At 49.4% G+C, this 21,766-nt stretch overlaps 1 protein-coding gene across 1 annotated transcript in view; it reads right to left on the reverse strand.

The window, feature by feature from the left end:
• Window positions 1–397: 397 nt before the first annotated feature.
• The window catches only part of LOC142255960 (sulfotransferase 2B1-like), a 221,894-nt gene continuing 200,525 nt past the window's right edge, over window positions 398–21,766 (reverse strand). The window contains exon 8 of the mRNA XM_075327422.1: window positions 398–623. Coding sequence (XP_075183537.1) covers window positions 508–623 — 116 coding nt within the window. The 3' untranslated portion in view covers window positions 398–507. The remainder of the gene's footprint in view (window positions 624–21,766) is intronic.

Consider the following 21,766-nt stretch of genomic DNA (forward strand, 5'->3'; position numbering starts at 1 on the left):
TAGAAAATGAGTGACGTGTCAATGAGCAAATATAAGGTGAGTATTTTTGATTGTTCACACTCGCTCGTAGCTGTTACATGCTACAATATGTCAAATGATGCCGGATGTGTGTCACTTACGACGTGACCCCGATGACATATCGTTTGATATATCGTAGCGTGTAAAGCCCGCTTAAGAGGGATTTCTGAAAGCCAGAATCGCGTCAGTGTACCCTGCTCAGTGGGTGTCTTTTTGGTTTCAAAATGTTTTTGAATTAAAGCATTATATTTTTTATCTTTTCATTCTGGACTAGATGTGCTGAGATGTTTCTCCTTCTTTCACAAGGACAATGAGATTCGAGCTGTTATGTCTATAACATCGGAGCTTGAAGTAAAGCGAGAACAAAATTTGGTGTGAGTTTTATTCTTTACAATTCAACCAGTATTCCGTAAGAAAATACATTCTTCTTGGTTTAAGTTAAGATTAAAAAGAAAAATTATGACTATTGTGACCTCTCAATAATAAACATTATTTCTCTTCCCATGGAAATTTCACTGAGCAACCAAGCATCCTCTCATTATAGATTTTGTCAAAATACTCAGCTTGAGCCACTGTAAAGTGGTTCTTCCAATCACCGCAAATTCCTGAAAAGTAGAAAAACATTAAGTTTTAGTACTTAAACAAAACTCAAAGTATTGTGCAATAAATTTTAATTTGTTGAATGTAATAAAATAAAATCAGATAATCTGCAAGTACATTAGAATTTTAAAGGGAACCTGTCATCAGAAATTTAGCTTGAAACCTAAAAGATTCCCCCTCTACAGCTCCTGGGCTGCATTCTAGCAATGTTCCTGTTTGTGCCCCCTTTCTGACCAAAATAAAGACTTTGTAAAGGGGTACCTTTTCGCATTTAGATCTTGATAATGGTACACGGGGGCGGGCTCTCTGGTGGCCGTTAGTCTGCCTCCTGTCGCTTTAGGCCATCCCCCATTGTTCCATTCCATACTTCAGGACGCTGCCCACTGCACCTGAGGACCCATGCACGCGAGGACTGCTGGTCACGTGTGCGCAGGCACGAGGTTATGGGCGGTGCTGTGATTGCATCGCAAGTGCCCGCCCATCATCTCATGGCCACGCTCTCCCCTCTGCCTCCAGCATTCTGCGCAAGCGCTGGCCAGATGACCCGACGTTGGAATGTTCTGCGCAGAACGCTGGAGGCAGAGGGGAAAGGGTGGGCACGAGATGATGGGCGGGCACTTGTGATGCAATCACAGTGCCGCCCATAGTCTCGTGCCTGCGACACACGTGACCAGCAGTCCTCGCGTGCACAAGACCTCGGGCGCGGTGGGCGGCGTCCTGAAGTATGGAATGGAGCAATGGGGGATGGCCTAAAGTGACAGGAGGCAGAATAACGGCCACCAGAGAGCCCGCCCCCGTGTACCATTAACAAGATCTGAATGCAAAAAGGTACCCCTTTACAAAGTCTTTATTTTGGTCAGAAAGGGGGCACATAAACAACAGGAACATTGCTAGAATGTAGCCCAGTAGCTGCAGAGGGGGAATCTTTTAGGTTTCAAGCTAAATTTCTGATGACAGGTTCCCTTTAAGTAATATTACTTAATTGGAATCTGTCACCTCCAAAATGCTACACCAGTTATACAGGTATGTAGGGATTAATGTGGGCGTCACACGATACGATCTATCATGCGATCGCACGAGCGATCATACCCGCCCCCATCGTTTGTGCGTCATAGGCAATTAGTTGCCCGTGGCGCACAAAGTCATTAAACCCCCGTCACACGCACTTACCTGCTGAGCGTTGTCGCTGTGGGCGGCGAACATCCACTTCCTGAAGGGGGAGGGACATTCGACATCACAGCAACGTCACACAGCGGCCGGCCAATAGAAGCGGAGGGACGGAGATGAGCGGGACATAAACATGCCGCCCACCTCCTTCCGCATAGCCGGCGGGACGCAGGTAAGCTGTGTTCATCATTCCTGGGATGTCACATGGAGCGATGTGTGCTGCACCGGGTATGATGAACAATCGGCGCAAAGAAGAAGAAACAACTTTTTAAAAATGAGCGACGTGTCAACGAGCAACGATAAGGGGAGTATTTTTGCTCGTTCACCGTCGCTCGTAGCTGTCAAACGATACGATATATCAAACGATGCCGGATGTGCATCACTTACGACATGACCCCGCCGACATATCGCACGATATATCGTCTCGTGTGACGCCCGAATTAGCCCCAATAAAAATCATAGCTGTAGTATAGCTTTTACTGGTTTAGTTGACATACAAAAGTGATTTCTTTCATATGAAATTGAGGGGAATTTGGTGCACTTGGCCTTTCCTGCAATCACAGTCAGCAATAACTTTATGTGAGTATGGCTGAAATGTCCGCTGAATGACAGCACAGTGCACAACCCAGTCAGCACCAGTTCAGACACACAGGAACCAACAATGAGAGATTCAGGAGAAAATGAAGAGCAGGGAGGTAGCAACAAAAAAAACAATAAAGCTGAATTGCACAACCGCATGCAACAAGAACCACAAGTTAGGCTGGATCACAACACCTCACCAGACCAGCTAAGATAAACTATAGCTGGCATTAATGGAAGTATCCAGCCAGCATGTGATTGGCTCCCCCACAACATGTGATCAAAGATGAATAACAAACAGATCAGTAGAGATTGACTTGCTAGCCTACCTATGAACTACCAATCTGTTAGTCGATGCTTGAGTCAGCCTGCTCTGACTACAGACCTCAGAGAAGTTATCAGGCAGATTGTCAGAATCAGTAATCTGAACAGATCCTGATGTCGCCATGACAGTCGACATTAGTAAAAACCTCCTTGTGACATATACTGTATATTCATTTAGTAGGGACGTAATTAATTGCACTGAACAAATGTCATTATGTCAATTCTAAATGTTGGGTGAACATCATCTATATAAGTTTTGGTAAAGATGTTGTCGTTATTCATTTATATATGTACTAATCCATCTGTATGCAATTAATCATTTGTATTAATTGTCATGAAATGAATATATGCTAATATGGTGATCATGTGATGTAGAGTGTTACATTTATAAACACGCTTTTAGTATGGTCATCATGTTACACTCTATGACTCAAGGCAACTGATGCGATAAACATGTAAAAGAAAACAATGTCTAACTTTTAACATATCTAGGATGTTTTAACTGTGAAGAATAAAGATTGATATTTTATGGACATGCAGATTAGAGATAAGCGAATCTGTTCGATAAAGGTTCGCCAATTTCAAATTCGGTACGAGCTTGAGCTTGTTTGTTTGGGCTCGATAAACCCGAGCCCTTTCCCTAAAATTAGCTAATGTTCGGTTTTGTTCCATCACTGACCGCGTTTTAAAATAATGTTTTGGTTTTTTTTAATAACATGTTATGCTTTTGGATAGGAATGTTGTGTTAGGGCTAAGCCACACGGCGAGAAAAACAGTGCGAGTGGAGTGCGATAAAACATCGCATTCCCCTCGGAACAATTCTAGCCTGTGTGTCAGCACACATGGGCGATTATTTTCTCAGCCCTAATCGGACTGAGAAAACAATCGCAGCATGCGGCGATTGTAAGCTGAGTCTCTTTCTCTCGCACCCATTCAAGTGAATGGGGCGAGAGAAAAATCGCACTGCACTCGCGGTACACCGGTGTACTGCTAGTGCAGTGCGAGAATGGCAATAGCCGGCTACGCAGTAGAGAGGGAGAGAAATCCCTCCCTCCTCTCCTGAGTGCCGGCCCGCCCCCCGCAGCTGAGGTCTGCTCGCACGAACGGACCTCAGTTGCAAGGACACAGGCATGACACTCGGCTCTGCTGTACTGCCAGCACGAGCCGAGTCTCATGCAAGTGGATCGCAGTAGTGCTCGTGTGGCCCCAGCCTTATATGATGAGTGGGGGATGAGGACTCAGGAGAAGCCAGACAAGAGCATTTTTTTTCTTAACTTTGCGGATGTTCCTGCAGCCAATCACGGTGCAGCAAACATTCACAAGGTTCAGAGACAAGGGCTTGTGTCATTGGCTGCCTAAGTCACATGGCAGCTAGCTAGGAGTTTAATGATAGGTTATTGAGATAGATAGGAGAGCGATAGTGTAGAATAGGGACATGCAGTGTAAGGAAAGCTGTGTGCCACAATGCGCCATTTAATGATAGAAATAGGGACAGGTACTTGTCAGTGCCTGCTAAAGAGTTGTCAGTGAACGATCTAAATAGCTATTGAACCTTATTACTGGCTGCTCCCAATTAGTCAGTCAATCACATTTCCAGGTATTGTCAGTTATTAGTGCCTGGTATAAATTTGCTGGTGAACTAGGAATAAAGGTCTTGGCATTTTTAATCGCCTGCTCCAAATTACGCAATCACTTTTGTAGTTATTGTTAGTATTGCCTGCTGTCAATTTGCTAGTGAAGTAGGTAAAAAAGTCTTGGCAGTTTTATATCGCCTGCTTGAAATTACGCAGTCAATAATATTTGTAGTTATTGTTAGTACTGGCTGCTGTAAATTTGCTAGTGAACTAGCTAAAAAGGTCTTGGCAGTTTTCATTGAATGCTCACAATTATGCAGTCAATCACATTTGCAGTTATTAGTTAGTACTGTCTACTGTAAATTTGCTAGTGAAGTAGGTAAAAAGGTCGTCTTGGCACTTTTCAGTGTCTGCTCAAAATTATGCAGTGAACCACATTTTGAGTTATTGGTACTTTTCAGAGCCTTCATAATATTGCCAACTCAGGCAGGAAATAAATTATCTTTTGTGTCAGGTGTCTGACGGGGTGGTAGGGTTTCAAGACATCTGTTTGAAAGGGGAAGGGTACATCAACCATGAGTGGTAAATCACAACAAGGTTGTGGTGGAAGAGTGAATAGGCAGCATGTTCGAGGTGTTCGTGTGGGAATAGCTCATCCTATCCCAAGAGAAATTAGAACAAATTCCGTTCCTGGACAGCCTACTCTAGATTTCTTTGTCAGCCACACAACTTCAAAATGAGGTTGATAAATAGCATGTGCTAGAGTGGATGGCAAGTACTGCATCAAGTGGCTTCTCCTCTTTCTACACCTCAACATCACACACAGTTCATTCCTCAGCGGTGCAACCCCAATTACACTAGTTTTCTGCCCACTTTACAAATCTCCAACCAGCAAACTGATTGTGGTGAGCCACACATGGGCAAGTCTGCAGAGTTGTTAACACATTCTATCCCATGGCCATCAGAGGTCTCCTCCAAAGATTCCCAGACTCAAGAGGAGTAAATCATCTGTACCTATGAACAAAATCTTTGTCAGTTGGATCTTAGCCCAGACGAAGTAGAGTCTGAGCAGGATTATGAAACTCGTCAACTGATGTTAACCCCCGGAGTGGAGGTAATGATGATGAGCGTTAGATACCTGAGGCGAACTTGTACTGTCCTGTGATATCAGGTCAGGAAGAGGAGAAGGGGACAACATAGAGCATGATGATAAACTTCTAGATTCTACTCGTGAACTCAGAGGCACGCAGCTGAGTAGCTCAGCAGATGAGGAAGACGGGGAGGTTACATTGGCAATTCCTGCACGAACACGTAGTGATGCAACCATGAGAAGCACTTCATCCTCAGTCACAACTCTGGCTGTGGCCAACGGTGGTCGTAGTAGTTTGCAGTTCGCAGGAAAGGTTGCCTAGTCTGAGCCTGTTTTGAGACCACAAAGGATGACCCAACTTTCATTATTTGCCAAAGTTGTAAACAACGATTCAGTAAAGGGAAAAATTCAAACAATTTGACTACTACATGCTTGAATCGGCACATGCGCAACCAAAGTGCAATATTGTGGGAAGCTTACTGCCAATAAATGCGGCCTACTGGGCCTACTCAACCGCTGGTGACAATTAAACTGCGCCTGCTGCTTCTTCATTCTGCATCACCTTTGAAACTATTCTCACACGTGTATCTGACCGTAGAACCTCCACTGGTTTATCCGCTGCAGTCAGCTATTACGGAAGTGACCGTGCCTGATGTTTTTGACCCATATGAGACATCGAGCACACCACTTGTTTCTTAATCTCAGCACACCAGCCAGACCTTGGTCCAGCAGTTTTCATCACGTAAAATATCATTTCCTCCTACACATGCAAAAGCGAAGTGCTTGAACTTCATCATATTCAAACTGTTGGCCACAGAAATGCTGCCTTTCAGCCTCGAGCATTTACAGACATTTTCTGAAACTTGATGGCCATCGCAGTCCACCAAAACCAGTTGACCAGTCGCCATTACCTCTCTAATAAAGATGTGCCTGTGTTGCACCATTTTATCACAAACAACATTACCTTTTGCTTCAAAAACTCTGTCTCCCAGGGTGCAGTTAACCACTGACACCTGGACAAGAAAGCATGGTCATGGGTGATACATCTTGCTGACTGGGCACTGGGTTACTCTGATGGCTGCAAGGGCAGGAGGGGAAGAGGCTGCTTCCCAAGTCTTGAAATCCTCAAGCTTGCGGGACAAACCTCTGGATCTACTGCTTCCTCCAGTGCTTCTGCTTCCTCCACCTTCTCCAGGCTTCCACTTCCACCTGCACTTTCTAACTCTCACTTAATGTAACATGCATTCCAAGAGTGTAGAGAGAATCCCTCCCCCACCTCCATACAGCTGAGCCAGGGCTCAACGCAATCAGGCAGTGCTTAAATTAATATGCATTGGACAAGTAGGTCACACAGCAGAAGAGTTGTAGATCGCTAGTGTGACGCCCTGGTAAAACCAGGTAGTCACAGAAAGAGTTAATCCTCCTTGGCAGCTACACAATCCCCACAAAGATGTACAGCGTACAGCAGCCAATCAGGACCCTACTCACCCCCTCCCCAGGAAAAGGGAGGGGCGAGAGGGGTTAAGGGAGTGACAGAGCAGAATTCAGGTCAGTTGTGCTATAGTCAGTGGAAAGCTGACAGGGGAGGCTTGCAGCTCCCTGGAGAAAGTGGCAGCCGGGGTTGGAGCCCTGAACTACCGGACTAGGTGGCTGTGAGGGCCACAGGCGACGGAAATCCGGTCGCGGGGATCCTGAGGCGACCGGGATAGGGTTGTAGCCCGCCGGTGCTGGGAGAGGGACCCGAGCTGGAGGCCTTTCAAACGGACTAGTCCAGACAAGACAGAGACACAGACAGAGAGTGTGGAAGGAAGGGCCCCTGGCTCTACATCTGGGTGTGGGACCCGAAGATACCCGCCAATGGTGACCGGCCATTTGGCAAGTTGGTTTACAAAGGACTCTCTGTTTTCTGACCACACACATCAGCCTAGATTCATCCAACACCAGGACAACCGAACTGTGAGTTTCCTACTCCCTGCAATCCCTGCCACCACCACAACTCCCAATTGGGAACCCATGGGTGGCATCACAGACAATCCCCCTTTACATATTCCCCTTTTGTTGCGGAGCCTGGGATCACCGACCGGGTCACGCCACCGTGATACCTCTAGAAGTGACCCCATTGGCCCGGCTCTGAGTACCCCCTATTCCTAAGCGACACACTATCAGCAAGCCCTGGTGCAGTATCCCATGAGGCACAGCCTTGCAATACGCAATGTGGATGTGGTGCAATTTATGATTGCAGAGTGGGCACAGATGAAGAACATCTGCACCCTGCAGCACAGTTTCGGAAATGGCTACAAAGATGGTTAGCGCTGACGATGCTGTCATCAGCATCACTATTTTGCTCATCTACATGTTGGAGTACACTTTGAATAGTCTGCAGAAAAAGGCGGGGGTCCCAGAAGAAGAGGAGAAAGCAGAGGAGGATGAGGAAGGCATACCACTTTCTAGAAAAGTCCGGACAGTCGATACACAGGCAGGTGTCATGGGAGGTGCAGTACATCGATTGGAACAGGCTCATGGTAACAGGCAAACGGGTAGTGAAGGTGCAGGAGCCGAGGAACAAATGGAGGAGGAAAAGGTGATGGGCACTGAAAACTCAAGAGATGAACAAGATCTTGATCCTGTCTCTTTGCCCGTGGCTGGTAGAAGGGGACGGAGGAGTCAAGCTTAAGCGTTACTCCACCACCAACACAACATGGACTTGGACCTCATGGAAGCGACCGACACATGAGAGCCTTCTTGCTTCACTATTTGCAACATGATGTCTATTGTTAGGATTCAAAATTGTGCTGACTACTGGGTGGCGACGCTATTAGATCCACGGAACAAGAGTAAATTTAGCAAGATGTTTCCCCCCTGGAAAGGGCTGCGTGGATGCTGAAGTATCAAAGTATCAAAACAAGCTTGTAAACCATCTTAACTGTAGTTTTCCTTAACACAGCACTGTGGCACACAACGTGCATCACAGTTTTCCAATTCCAACCATGGGATTATCGAGTCATCAATGCAGAAACATTAACAGAAGCAGTTCAAATAGCAGAAGCAATTTCTGGAGGTTTGGCACACATTTTTTAGACCATAGCTTGCAGCAGCAGAACAGAGTAGAAGTCTGACATAGTGAACAACTTGAGAAAATGGTGCTGGAGTATCTATAGCTCAATATTAATGCCATAAGGGGTGTATTGTACCCTTTTGCATTTTGATCTTCAAAAATAGAAGTGTGACCTGAGCTTGCCACTCACGTCTTAGAAGTTTTGGCCTGCCCTGCCTCCAGCGTTCTCTCACAATGTGTCTTCAGCGCTGCTGCACTGTATTGATGTGACGCCCTGGGCAAGCCAGGGGTCACAGGTCACACACCACACACCCTACATCCCAGTCAGGAACACCAAAGCTAACCAAAAATCCTTGTTGCCTTCCTCCAGAGGCTGATGATTCACACCAGGGGGTGGGCCAGGCGGTTGGCTCCGCCCACCGAGGAGTTCACAGCTCTGGAGGCGGGAGAAACCAGGCAGATAGCTCAGGGGGAGCTGGAGTGAGGAGCTAAGAGGAGGAGTTAAGGAAGTGAAAGTAGAAGGAAGTAAAGTGGTAAAGGAGGAAAGCAAGAGTGGTGACAGGAAAGAGAGTGGAAAGCCTGAAGGGTCCAGCTGTGTGCAAGACCGGGTCAGCAAGGTCAGCAACGACGGTGACTGTCCAGAGGGGTGACTGTTCGGGAGTTCCTGGAAAGACCGCGGACGGGTAGTGACCCGGCGGTCTGGAGCAGAGGGCAAAGGACAGTCAGCACCAGGGCAGGGGCCTCTCGGACCCCGGCAAGGCTAGGAGTCGCCATAATTTGCCGAATCCGTCAGTGAAGGGGACGTCGATCCCCCAACAACCAAGTCCCGATTGAAGGCAACAGTCCAACCATTAAGGAGGAACACCGCCACCGCCAAGGCACCAGTTCCTCAGGGCCAGCATCTGCGGGCAAAGTAGAGCTCCTCCGGTCAAGCTTGAAGCCAGGGAGCGGGTTACCGGTGGGGACCCATCGCTACCAACTTAGAAACATCAGGTGCAGGTCAGAGGGACATCACCGTTACCTACTGGGAGAGCAAGTGCAGCCATCCGTGGGAACCGTCTTTCCAGCCGTGTGGTTTACCGTAAAACTGTGTCAACGTCTCAGGCTGAGTGAGTACCACAGTGCCGCAAGGCACAGCGCTGCCCTCGCGTCCCTGCGCCCACCAGGCCCTGCATCTCCCATCTCATTACCGGGCCCCGGGATCACCAACCCCTACCCACGGAGGGGCAACGCAACACCTGGCTGCTCCGCATCACCATCCCCGGGATCCCCATAGTGAGCAGCGGTGGTGAAATCATCACAACCGTGGGTGGCGTCACGGACAATAAACTATCCCCACACCCAACAACCCCCCTTTCACTCACGGGCGAGGAGTGCCGCTCGAGAACCCCCGGGATCAGGCCCACAGCTCGAGCCACCACTGAGCAGCAGCCGCCGGACCCGAGCAGAAGGGGTGAGCGTAGTGTGCTGACACCCTCCTCCCCGCCCGCGACAACTTGGCGTCACGAACAGGATCTTACCGCTCTGCCGTTTGGTAGAGGTGCGCCTTGTTACCGCCGGAGGTATCCGGCTGAAAAATTTCAGAAGTCGCCATCTTTGGCGCGAAAAGTTCCCGCTCGAGCGTCTTCTCGAGTAGCAGAGGCGCGAAGGCCAAAACCCCGCCCCGAGAAAGGAGGGGCCGGAAAGAGCTAAAGGGGACGCGATGGCGGCTGGCTGCATGTGAACGCAGCTATAGAAGCAGGGACGCCAGGACCCTGCGGCCATTGACTGGTTCCTGGAAGGGGCCGCTGCTAAAGATGCTGAGTCCGACCGACAACACCGTGGTCCCCGCGCCTGGCCCCGCAGCGTGGGTGGAAGTCCGGATTGTCCAGCTAAGCAGCCGTCTGCAGGTCAGGATGCAGCTCCTCATGGAGGAGTGGGAGACCGACATGGCGGACGTTATAGTCACAGTGCGGAGACGCGAGGAGGAAGCGGAGAAAGGGAGGGTGAGTAACCCACGTCCCGATGCCCTGGAAGGGCCGGTCATCGCGGCTGCGGGGCCCGGTCCAAGCCCTCTCCCCCCGTTGCCTCCCTCGCCACCCGTCTCGGGGGCCGTGACCCCACCACTAGGCCTGCTACCACCGCAACCGGTAGCAATACCCAGCGTCCCCGCCCAGGCGGACCGACCTGTAGCCGGAGCCCGTGGTAGACCGGAGGTGTTACCATGGAAGGTCCCGAAGGCTGAAGCGGAGGCATCCCCGGAAAAATCCCCCGAGCTAGAGCCGATGACCCGCTCCGAGCCGAAGGCCCAGCAGCGGAAAGCCCCTATGCCCATCCCCCACACCTCGGCTGAGGTAGCGCCGGGTTGTTGCTGTAAGGCAGCGCCCAAGGCCAAGACACCGCGGGACACGCCGCCCAGATTCCTGACAGTGGGCAATGTCCAGAATGTCCCGCGGGGCCCGACCCGTGCACCGGAGCTCACAGCAGCGCCGTATTGGGATAGGGAGCCGGTACCGCTGGGCCTGGAAATCGCTGAGAGGGAACGGAAGAAGGCCGAGCTGGTGGCCCGAGCTATTAAAGAAAAAGAAAATCTCCGACAGGCCACGTTCCGTGTCCGGGGCCCGTTGTACGTAGGGCAGGTGAGGCGGTTTGATGTCCGCCGGGGCTACGGGTTTATCTATGAACCGGGCCTGGAGGCCGAAGTGTTTGTGGCCCGGCGGGATGTGAATGCCCACCTGCCCGAGGAGCATCCCGGCCGCAACCTGATGCCGGGCGACATCGTGCAATACACCCGGCACTGTGGAGAGAGGGGGTGGTTTGCCCTGGATGTGAAACTGCGGGGCAGCCAGGAAAGCAGAGTGAGTCCTGCACCCCCTCCCTTGGAAGGAGCGCCTGAGCCTGAAAGTCTGGAGTAGGGCAGCGGATGCCCGCTGCACCGTCCCCATTGGTACCACCATTGTGTTTATGTTTGAAAGTTCTGCTGATGATAAGTGAAATGATACCGAGTACTTCACCTGATTGTCTGCTTGATTTGCAACCGTCCGGAGCCGGCACCGTTGTCCCAGTGGGGACCGTTTAAAAAGTTTGCATGGGAACTATCCATGGACAAGTCCGTGAACTTGCAGAGCAACCACAAACGTTAAGTGGCTTGTAAATAAGTTGTTTGCCGTTACCGTTTTCCGCAATGCCGCCTCCGGAGAGGCAGGTTGGAGGGAGGGCCCTCAGCAGAGCAGGCTGGGGCCCAGCCACCAAAGGAACCGGTGGCTACCCTCTGGAGGGGAAGGACAGATCCCGCTCGGGTAACTTGTGCTGGACTGTGGGTCAAGGGGTGCTGCCTGGGCTTTAGGGGCAGCATCAGGGCCAGGTTGCTTGGGTGGGAGAGAGCGGAAACCGTAACCGTAAACCGTTTGCAACGTTTAAGAAATGTGCCTCCCGTTATGGGAAGAGTTATTAAAATGTATATATGTGTTACCGTTACCATGTTATATTTTTCAGAAAAATAAAACCGGTGTTGGACGGCAGCCCGCGGATGGTCTGCATTTTGCTAAGGGGGAATGTGACGCCCTGGGCAAGCCAGGGGTCACAGGTCACACACCACACACCCTACATCCCAGTCAGGAACACCAAAGCTAACCAAAAATCCTTGTTGCCTTCCTCCAGAGGCTGATGATTCACACCAGGGGGTGGGCCAGGCGGTTGGCTCCGCCCACCGAGGAGTTCACAGCTCTGGAGGCGGGAGAAACCAGGCAGATAGCTCAGGGGGAGCTGGAGTGAGGAGCTAAGTGGAGGAGTTAAGGAAGTGAAAGTAGAAGGAAGTAAAGTGGTAAAGGAGGAAAGCAAGAGTGGTGACAGGAAAGAGAGTGGAAAGTCTGAAGGGTCCAGCTGTGTGCAGGACCGGGTCAGCAAGGTCAGCAACGACGGTGACTGTCCAGAGGGGTGACTGTTCGGGAGTTCCTGGAAAGACCGCGGACGGGTAGTGACCCGGCGGTCTGGAGCAGAGGGCAAAGGACAGTCAGCACCAGGGCAGGGGCCTCTCGGACCCCGGCAAGGCTAGGAGTCGCCATAATTTGCCGAATCCGTCAGTGAAGGGGACGTCGATCCCCCAACAACCAAGTCCCGATTGAAGGCAACAGTCCAACCATTAAGGAGGAACACCGCCACCGCCAAGGCACCAGTTCCTCAGGGCCAGCGTCTGCGGGCAAAGTAGAGCTCCTCCGGTCCAGCTTGAAGCCGGGGAGCGGGTTACCGGTGGGGACCCATCGCTACCAACTTAGAAACATCAGGTGCAGGTCATAGGGACATCACCGTTACCTACTGGGAGAGCAAGTGCAGCCGTCCGTGGGAACCGTCTTTCCAGCCGTGTGGTTTACCGTAAAACTGTGTCAACATCTCAGGCTGAGTGAGTACCACAGTGCCGCAAGGCACAGCGCTGCCCCCGCGTCCCTGCGCCCACCAGGCCTTGCATCTCCCATCTCATCACCGGGCCCCGGGATCACCAACCCCTACCCACGGAGGGGCAACGCAACACCTGGCTGCTCCGCATCACCATCCCTGGGATCCCCATAGTGAGCAGCGGTGGTGAAATCACCACAACCGTGGGTGGCGTCACGGACAATATACTATCCCCACACCCAACAACCCCCCTTTCACTCACGGGCGAGGAGTGCCACTCGAGAACCCCCGGGATCCGGCCCACAGCTCGAGCCACCACTGAGCAGCAGCCGCCGGACCCGAGCAGAAGGGGTGAGCGTAGTGTGCTGACACCCTCCTCCCCGCCCGCAACATTGACATATAAGGGCATCCGGCTGTCCCCTGAAAGCATAGACCGCCAAACTTTCATAAAGATAAGTTGTGAATGTCCAATGACTTTGCGACCCCAGTACTAGACTAGGCGATGGCATAGTGCCAGGGTTCTGGGAGCAAGAGGTCTACACCTGTCTGTCATCTTGCTGTCTCTGGTGAAGGTAGAAATGTTGGTCCACCCCCTGTTACAGGGCCAGCCCCAAGCATGCAGGTTGCTTTGTTGGACATCTGTGCCAATTGTTGCCAATTTTCCTGTTACCTGACCTTAATTTTTGTAAATGTGGACTCCAAGTAGGGTCTCCAAAATGTCTTTTGTTTGTAGTGCCAGGGTTCTCGGAGCAAGAGGCCTATGCCTGTCACTCATGCATCTCTTGATTTTTAAAAATGAAAATACCAGGCCACATCCTGTATGTAAGTCAACACAATTAAACAGAGCTTAATTAATTTATAATTAATACGCATTGGAGAATGCAGTCACACAGCTGCAGAGTTGTGGACTTCTATCCAGGCCCACTTTGATTAATGGCTATCTCCACTAAACCAGGAGCCAGTGAAAGCCATATGCGATAACGGTGCAAACCTGGTGGCGGCACTACGTTTGGGCGACATCACATGTGCACTGCCTGGATCAACCTAGTTGTACAGAAAGGTTCTAGAGTACTATTACAGCCTGGATATGTCTACAAATAGTATATGTGTGTTTTTCACAGCCTGTGATCTCAGAGACATGGATTTTGGACACATATACTATTTGTAGATTGTTGATGGAGTTATTCCAGTTATTAATCCGTACATAAGGGAACCATAAGAAATTATTATAATGATACTGCATTTTTTCCCTTGGTCTTTGGTTTTGTTTATAGCCTGGATATGTTGCGGGCGGGGAGGGGACGCTGCGCTCACCATGCTCGGGTCCGGCGCTTCTGCTGCTCGGTGGCTCGAGCGGTGGGCCGGATCCGGGGACTCGAGCGGCGCTCCTCGCCCGTGAGTGAAAAGGGTGGTTTGTTGGGGTTTGGGATGTCGGTTCGTGACGCCACCCACGGTGTGTGGTGAGGTTGGGGCACCACCGCTGCTCTGTACGGGGATCCCGGGAGCGATGACAGGGAGCAGCTGGGATGTTTCTCTCCCCTCTGTGGGTAGGGGGATTTTGGTAGTCCCGGGGCCCGGAGTTATTGTCTGTTTGGTGGATTGCGGGGCCTGGCCAGGTGCAGGGTCGCGGGGAAGCGCAGTGCCAGACGGCACGGTGGTACTTACTCAGCCAGTAACGCACACGGAGTCTCTTGTAAAACAAACGGCTGGATGGACGAGTCCCACAGACAGCTGCGGTGGTCACTCCCGGTCGGTTGGCGGTAACAGTCTCTCCCTGCACCGGTGTTATGTTCTTGGCCCCGATGGCTTCCCACCGGTAACCCGCTCCTCAGTGGTGTGTTGGCTAAGGGAGCCCCTTTTGTTGCCCGCAGGCTCTGGCCCTGGGAGCTCTAGCTCTGGCGGTAGCTTTATCTCCCTCACGGTTTGGACGGTTGCCTTCAGTCGGGTCTTTATTGCTGGGAAACCCCGGAGGTTCCCGTCGCTGACGGATTTGACCGGTTTAACGGCGATTCCTAGCCTGGTCGGGGTCCGTAGGCCCTGCCGGATGGTGCTGCCTTCTCTTCGCTCCCCGGTCCGGTACCGGCGGGCCACTGCCCATCCCCGGTCCTTACGGTTGTGCGTCAATCTGCCTCTCCTGCAGACGGTCACCACCGTCTGCCAACCTTGCTGTTTCTGTCCCCGGGCCACGTACCCGGACACGGTCAGTCTGCTCCTCCACTACCACTTCCCTGACTCTCACCCTCTACTCCTTTTCACTCTCTCTCTGACCTTCTTTCCCGCCTCCAGGACTGTGAACTCCTCGGTGGGAGGAGCCAACCACCTGGCTCCGCCCCACCTGGTGTGGACATCAGCCCCTGGAGGGAGGCAACAAGGATTTGTGTGTGTGTGACTGGTGTGCCTAACCGGGGTGTGGGGTGTGTTGTTGCAGTACCTGTGACGTCCTGGCTTGTCCAGGGCGCCACAGATACACTGCTGCAGAAGGCATAGTCAGTGTGTGCTTGCTGTTTTAAATAGAAATGCTAGCCCATATCCTGCATTCCTGCATGGTGCTTGGTGCATACTTCACTGGTGAGCAAACACACTAAAGAAAAAAGGGGGCAGTGAGGGGGGTATAGATGCTGCTGTTCTGCTGTCTGCCTGCAATGTATTTAAATATCAAGACTCCCAGGTGGATCTCTAAATTGTCTTGTCTGTACTGGCAAGGGTATGGAAGCACTAACCCTACACCTGTCTCTCATTCACCTCTATAATTCTTATGTCAATAGTCTAGGAAGCTAATGGCTATGCCAAACAGTGGTGCTGCACTGTTAAACATTTCTTTTACTGTGTTAGATGCTTTTCAACCCCCTTAAAGGTGTTTTCTCTGCCTTACGTTTGGCTTTACATTGGATCCAATGGGACTCGAGAAGGGTCGGCATTCAATTCAGAGAACTGTTTAGCGAACATAGCGTTTGTTTAGTAAGGCTCAGCGAACGAAATATTGAAAGGTTTGCTCATCTCTAATGCTGATCCCATTGTTTTTTTTTCTGGATTGGTCACCAATGGTCAATGGTTTACAGTTATTCGCCAAAAACATGCTCCATTAAATTCAATGGAGCTGGGAGCCACAATGCAGCCAGAACTTCAGAAAAATGGTGGCGTGTCACAATGTGCAGCCAAACCCTTGAATGGAATATTGGCGTGTCACAGGACAGACAGGCAAAGAGACAGACAAGACACAGGCAAAGAGACAGACACAGATGGACAAAGAGACAGACAGGGAAAGCCATGCAAAGGGACAGGCAGGAAAAGGGTCAGACAGAGAAAGAGATAGAGAGACAGACAGAGAGGGAAACAGACAGGGACAATTACTAACCCTGGTAACGCCTGGTACTACAGCTTGTGTATGTATATATATATATTACACTATGCACACACTGTATGTGTATATATATATATCTCCATACAATATATCTGTCAAATGTATGGGATCCTGGTGGTATATAATAGCTCCGGCATGACATCTGCCATACATGAACAGCACAAGTCAGAAGCTAGTGTGTGGAGCAGGCTCATGGGCTGATCTTACCCTGTACTCTGTAAGAAAAGGATATGTACTGCAGCCAGGACCTTCCTCTAGCAATCGTGGGTAGAGCAGATTGTATGCATTAATGGTGATATATATATTAGTGAGGACATGAAAATGAATGGGCTTCCGGTTGGGATATACTGTATGTATGTGCTCTTTGCATGCATGTGTCTGTATGAGGGTGCTCTGTGTATGCATATACAGTGTGTCCACCCATATCCTGTCCACCGCCATTAACTTGAGAACGGCGGCAGCTATAGGCATAGAAGTGGTGTCTAGGTATAGTAAAGTAGCCATGCATTACGCAATGAAACCAACTATAGCGCCACCTGGAGAAAACAACAGAGTTAGCATTTTTATTTCAAAACAGAACGAGATAGAGAAAAAAAGTGAATTACAAAGTTGTAGGGCATCATCAATTCAATACGAATCGACACCTTGCATACAGAAATGCTATGATTAGAACGTGTAAAACTCACAAGGCTGCGGACGTGAAGCGATACCTCATGGAGACCTTCCTATAAGTCATTGGGTATGGTGGCTGCATGGAGTGGCCTCCACGCTCACCTGACCTGACCCCATTGGACTTCTTTCTGTGAGGTCACATCAAACAGCAGGTGTATGCGACCACCAACATTGCAGGACCTATGACGACGTATCACAGATGCTTGTGCAAACGTGTCACCTACCATATTGCACAACGTGCAACAAGATAGAGTATGCTGTGCAGAGTCCAGATGTGCACTGCAGCTGACAGTGGACACTTTGAGCATCAAAGTTAAATGAGCGCCATATGCGTGACCAGCATTCAATGTCTTTTGGGGTTCATGGGTTTCATATCATAGCATTTCTGTATGCAAGATGTCGATTCGTGTAGAATTGATGATGCCCTACAACTTTGTAATTCAATTTTTTTTCTCTATCTCGTTCCGTTTTCGAAATAAAAATGCTAACTCCGTTGTTTTCCTCCAGGTGGCACTATAGGTGATTTCATTGCATAGAGCATGGCTACTTTACTATACCTAGACACCACTTCTATGCCTATAGATGCCGCCGTTCTCAAGTTAATGGCGGTGGACAGGATATGCGTGGACATACAGTTAGGTCCAGAAATATTTGGACAGTGACACAATTTTCGCGAGTTGGGCTCTGCATGCCACCACATTGGATTTGAAATGAAACCTCTACAACAGAATTCAAGTGCAGATTGTAACGTTTAATTTGAAGGTTTGAACAAAAATATCTGATAGAAATTGTAGGAATTGTACACATTTCTTTACAAACACTCCACATTTTAGGAGGTCAAAAGTAATTGGACAAATAAACCAAACCCCAAAAAAAAATTTTAGTTTCAATATTTTGTTGCGAATCCTTTGGAGGCAATCACTGCCTTAAGTCTGGAACCCATGGACATCACCAAACGCTGGGTTTCCTCCATCTTAATGCTTTGCCAGGCCTTTACAGCCGCAGCATTCAGGTCTTGCTTGTTTGTGGGTCTTTCCGTCTTAAGTCTGGATTTGAGCAAGTGAAATGCATGCTCAATTGGGTTAAGATCTGGTGATTGACTTGGCCATTGCAGAATGTTCCACTTTTTTGCACTCATGAACTCCTGGGTAGCTTTGGCTGTATGCTTGGGGTCATTGTCCATCTGTTCTATGAAGCGCCGTCTGATCAACTTTGCGGCATTTGGCTGAATCTGGGCTGAAAGTATATCCCGGTACACTTCAGAATTCATCCGGGTACTCTTGTCTGCTGTTATGTCATCAATAAACACAAGTGACCCAGTGCCATTGAAAGCAATGCATGCCCATGCCATCACGTTGCCTCCACCATGTTTTACAGAGGATGTGGTGTGCCTTGGATCATGTGCCGTTCCCTTTCTTCTCCAAACTTTTTTCTTCCCATCATTCTGGTACAGGTTGATCTTGGCCTCATCTGTCCATAGAATACTTTTCCAGAACTGAGCTGGCTTCGTGAGGTGTTTTTCAGCAAATTTAACTCTGGCCTGTCTATTTTTGGAATTGATGAATGGTTTGCATCTAGATGTGAACCCTTTGTATTTACTTTCATGGAGTCTTCTCTTTACTGTTGACTTAGAGACAGATACACCTACTTCACTGAGAGTGTTCTGGACTTCAGTTGATGTTGTGAATGGGTTCTTCTTCACCAAAGAAAGTATGCGGCGATCATCCACCACTGTTGTCATCCGTGGACGCCCAGGCCTTTTTGAGTTCCCAAGCTCACCAGTCAATTCCATTTTTCTCAGAATGTACCCGACTGTTGATTTTGCTACTCCAAGCATGTCTGCTATCTCTCTGATGGATTTTTTCTTTTTTTTCAGCCTCAGGATGTTCTGCTTCACCTCAATTGAGAGTTCCTTAGACCGCATGTTGTCTGGTCACAGCAACAGCTTCAAAATGCAAAACCACACACCTGTAATCAACCCCAGACCTTTTAACTACTTCATTGATTACAGGTTAACGAGGGAGACGCCTTCAATGTTAATTGCAACCCTTAGAGTCCCTTGTCCAATTACTTTTGGTCCCTTGAAAAAGAGGAGGCTATGCATTACAGAGCTATGATTCCTAAACCCTTTCTCCGATTTGGATGTGAAAACTCTCATATTGCAGCTGGGAGTGTGCACTTTCAGCCCATATTATATATATAATTGTATTTCTGAACATGTTTTTGTAAACAGCTAAAATAACAAAACTTGTGTCACTGTCCAAATATTTCTGGACCTAACTGTATCTGTATATTTGTGTGTATGTGCTCTGCGTACACATGCGTGTGTGCTGTGTGTGTATACGGTACATACAGTGACAAGTAAAAGGGTAAGACTGTTTTGACTTTCAGGCTCCATATCTCATATATCATATATAGCTCAGCGTTGAGACCACCATCGATCTGGGTTAAGTATCCAACGCCGTGGGCTGTGAAGCAATCCCGTATCATCAGGCATTTTCCACTGAACTTGACAGTTCCATCAATTTCTTCATCCGTTAGCGCCTTTCCTTTGTTTCTTCCAGACCTATTTGCACTCATGAGAGTCTAGTATATTGACTTCTGTCTCATTGCTCTAAATCATCCACTTCCAAACCACTGCTGTCCAAGTTTCGTACTTTTTTGCAAACTCGAGACGACGTTTCTTATGATGATATTGAAGTTTATGCTTCTTCAGCTTTTTCGGGCCACTATTCTAGACTTGTGTAACTTGCATCGCACAGTGCTTGCATGGCCAACATGATGTCACTATTCCGAAGCATACGGGCCACTTCCACTGCTGTATTTTTTGTGCCAGAACGTATAGACCTTGTGATGAGCTGACTTGTTGACTCCAATATTTTGCCTGGATACCCACCTCTTGGCTTTTGAATGGACAAACAAACTTAATTTCTTGTTCCAACTGTCAGTGCACTCACATGATGCAGCTTGGTAATTTTCTTGGCTGAGAGACAGATATCGATGAGCTGGATGATGCTGTTTCTCTTTTCTTGGGAAATATTCCTCATAGCTGCTCCTCGATTCAAACCAGTAACTTTCATTTGGAAATAAACCTAATAACACATTGAGCTATTAGAGAATGTGAGAACAGGTTGTAATTTATAGTATATAGGCAGAAAAAGATTTTTCCACCACCAGGAGCAAAACAGTAACAATGCAGTGACATGACAATAATCTGCATAACTAATCATATGCTAAATAGTTGCAAGTTAAATTTATGTATAAGACAGTCAAGATGATTGTGTATAAAATGAAGGTAGTCTCACGCTTAAAGCTGTAGTGGATGCTGAGGTATGAAGCAAAAAAATCAAAAGCTCTAAACATTGTTACTTTGGCTTTTCACTATATGTGTGTGTATAAAATTCATTGTGTGTTTCATATACTCTGTGTATGTAGCATCCATTTACAAATCCCGGATGTACATGTCACGGGCGGAGGAGGGGACGCTGCGCTCTCCCACTGCTCGGGTCCGGCTGCCGCTGCTGCTGCGGCCGCTGCTGCTCGGTGGCTCGAGCGATGGGCCGGATCCCGGGGACTCGAGCGGCGCTCCTCGCCCGTGAGTGAAAAGGAGTTTGGTTTTGGGGATTTATTGTCCGTGACGCCACCCACGGTTGTGGTGATTTTTGGTAACACCACCGCTGCTCTGTATGGGGATCCCGGGAGCGGTGACAGGAAGCAGCAGAGTTGTTAGTTCCCCCCTCCGTGGGTAGGGGTTGGTTGTCCCGGGGCCCAGTAATGGGGTGGAGGATGAGGGATGGCAGGCCAGGTGCGGGGCCTGGTGAGGTGCAGGGTCGGTGGTACTCACTCAGCCTGAGACGATGGCACAGTTCTCCGTAAAACACACGGCTGGAAAGACGGTTCCCGCGGACGGCTGCTGTTGCTTTTCCCCGGTAGTTAACGGTGACTGTTTCTTTCCCTGCACCTTGTGTAATGTTGGTAGCGATGGGTTCCCACCGGTAACCCACTCCCCGACTTGGATATGGGCCGGAGGAGCCCCTCTTTGCCCGCAGGCGCTGGCCCTGAGAAACTGGTGCCTTGGCGGTGGCGGTGTCTCTCTCATACGGTTGGACGGTTGCCTTCAATCGGGACTTAGTTGTTTGGAGACCCGGAGGTCCCCTTCACTGACGGATTTGGCAAATTCACGGTGACTCCTAGCCTTGCCGGGATCCGAAAGGCCCCTGCCAATGGTGCTGGCTTCTCCTTGTGTACCGGTCCGGTACCGCCGGGCCACCGCCCGTCCGCGGTCCTTACGGTAACTCCGATAGGCCACTCCTGCAGACGGTCACCGCCGTCTGCTAACCTTGCTGTCTCGGTCCGGGGCACACACCCGGACCAACTTCAGGCTTTCAAACTGTCACTTTTTCTCTTTCACTACTTTCCCTCCTTCTACTTCAAACTCCAAACCTAATCTCTCCTCTTACTTCCTCCTCCAAACTCTAACTGCCTGTGTTTTCCTTCCTCCAGGACTGTGAACTCCTTGGTGGGTGGAGACCAACCGCCTAGCTCCACCCCCTGGTGTGGACATCAGCCCCTGGGGAAGGCAACAAGGATTTCTGGTCTAGCTTAGATGTGCCTAACCGGGGTGTAGGGTGTGGTGATGTCATTACCTGTGACCCCTGGCTTGTCCAGGGCGTCACATACAGATGAGAGTTCATAGGTGTAAACATGTAGGCAATTGTAGGCAAAATGCTGCTCATTCCTCGGGTCATTGGATTGTTTATGGTGGAACAAAAGTTCATTGTTCTCCACAGCCCAGTGTAAACTGCAGATGTACTACTGATAACATGATACTGTATGAGGACAGATTGATCTACTAGTGATCGTTCTATGCCAATCATTCTTTGTCAACCTGTGTGCCAGGGAATAAGCGCAGAGCAACTTTAATATTGTCGATCACGTTCGTTTAATGGTATTAA

Source organism: Anomaloglossus baeobatrachus, chromosome 11 (assembly GCF_048569485.1).
Source record: "Anomaloglossus baeobatrachus isolate aAnoBae1 chromosome 11, aAnoBae1.hap1, whole genome shotgun sequence".
NCBI lineage: Eukaryota > Metazoa > Chordata > Amphibia > Anura > Aromobatidae > Anomaloglossus > Anomaloglossus baeobatrachus.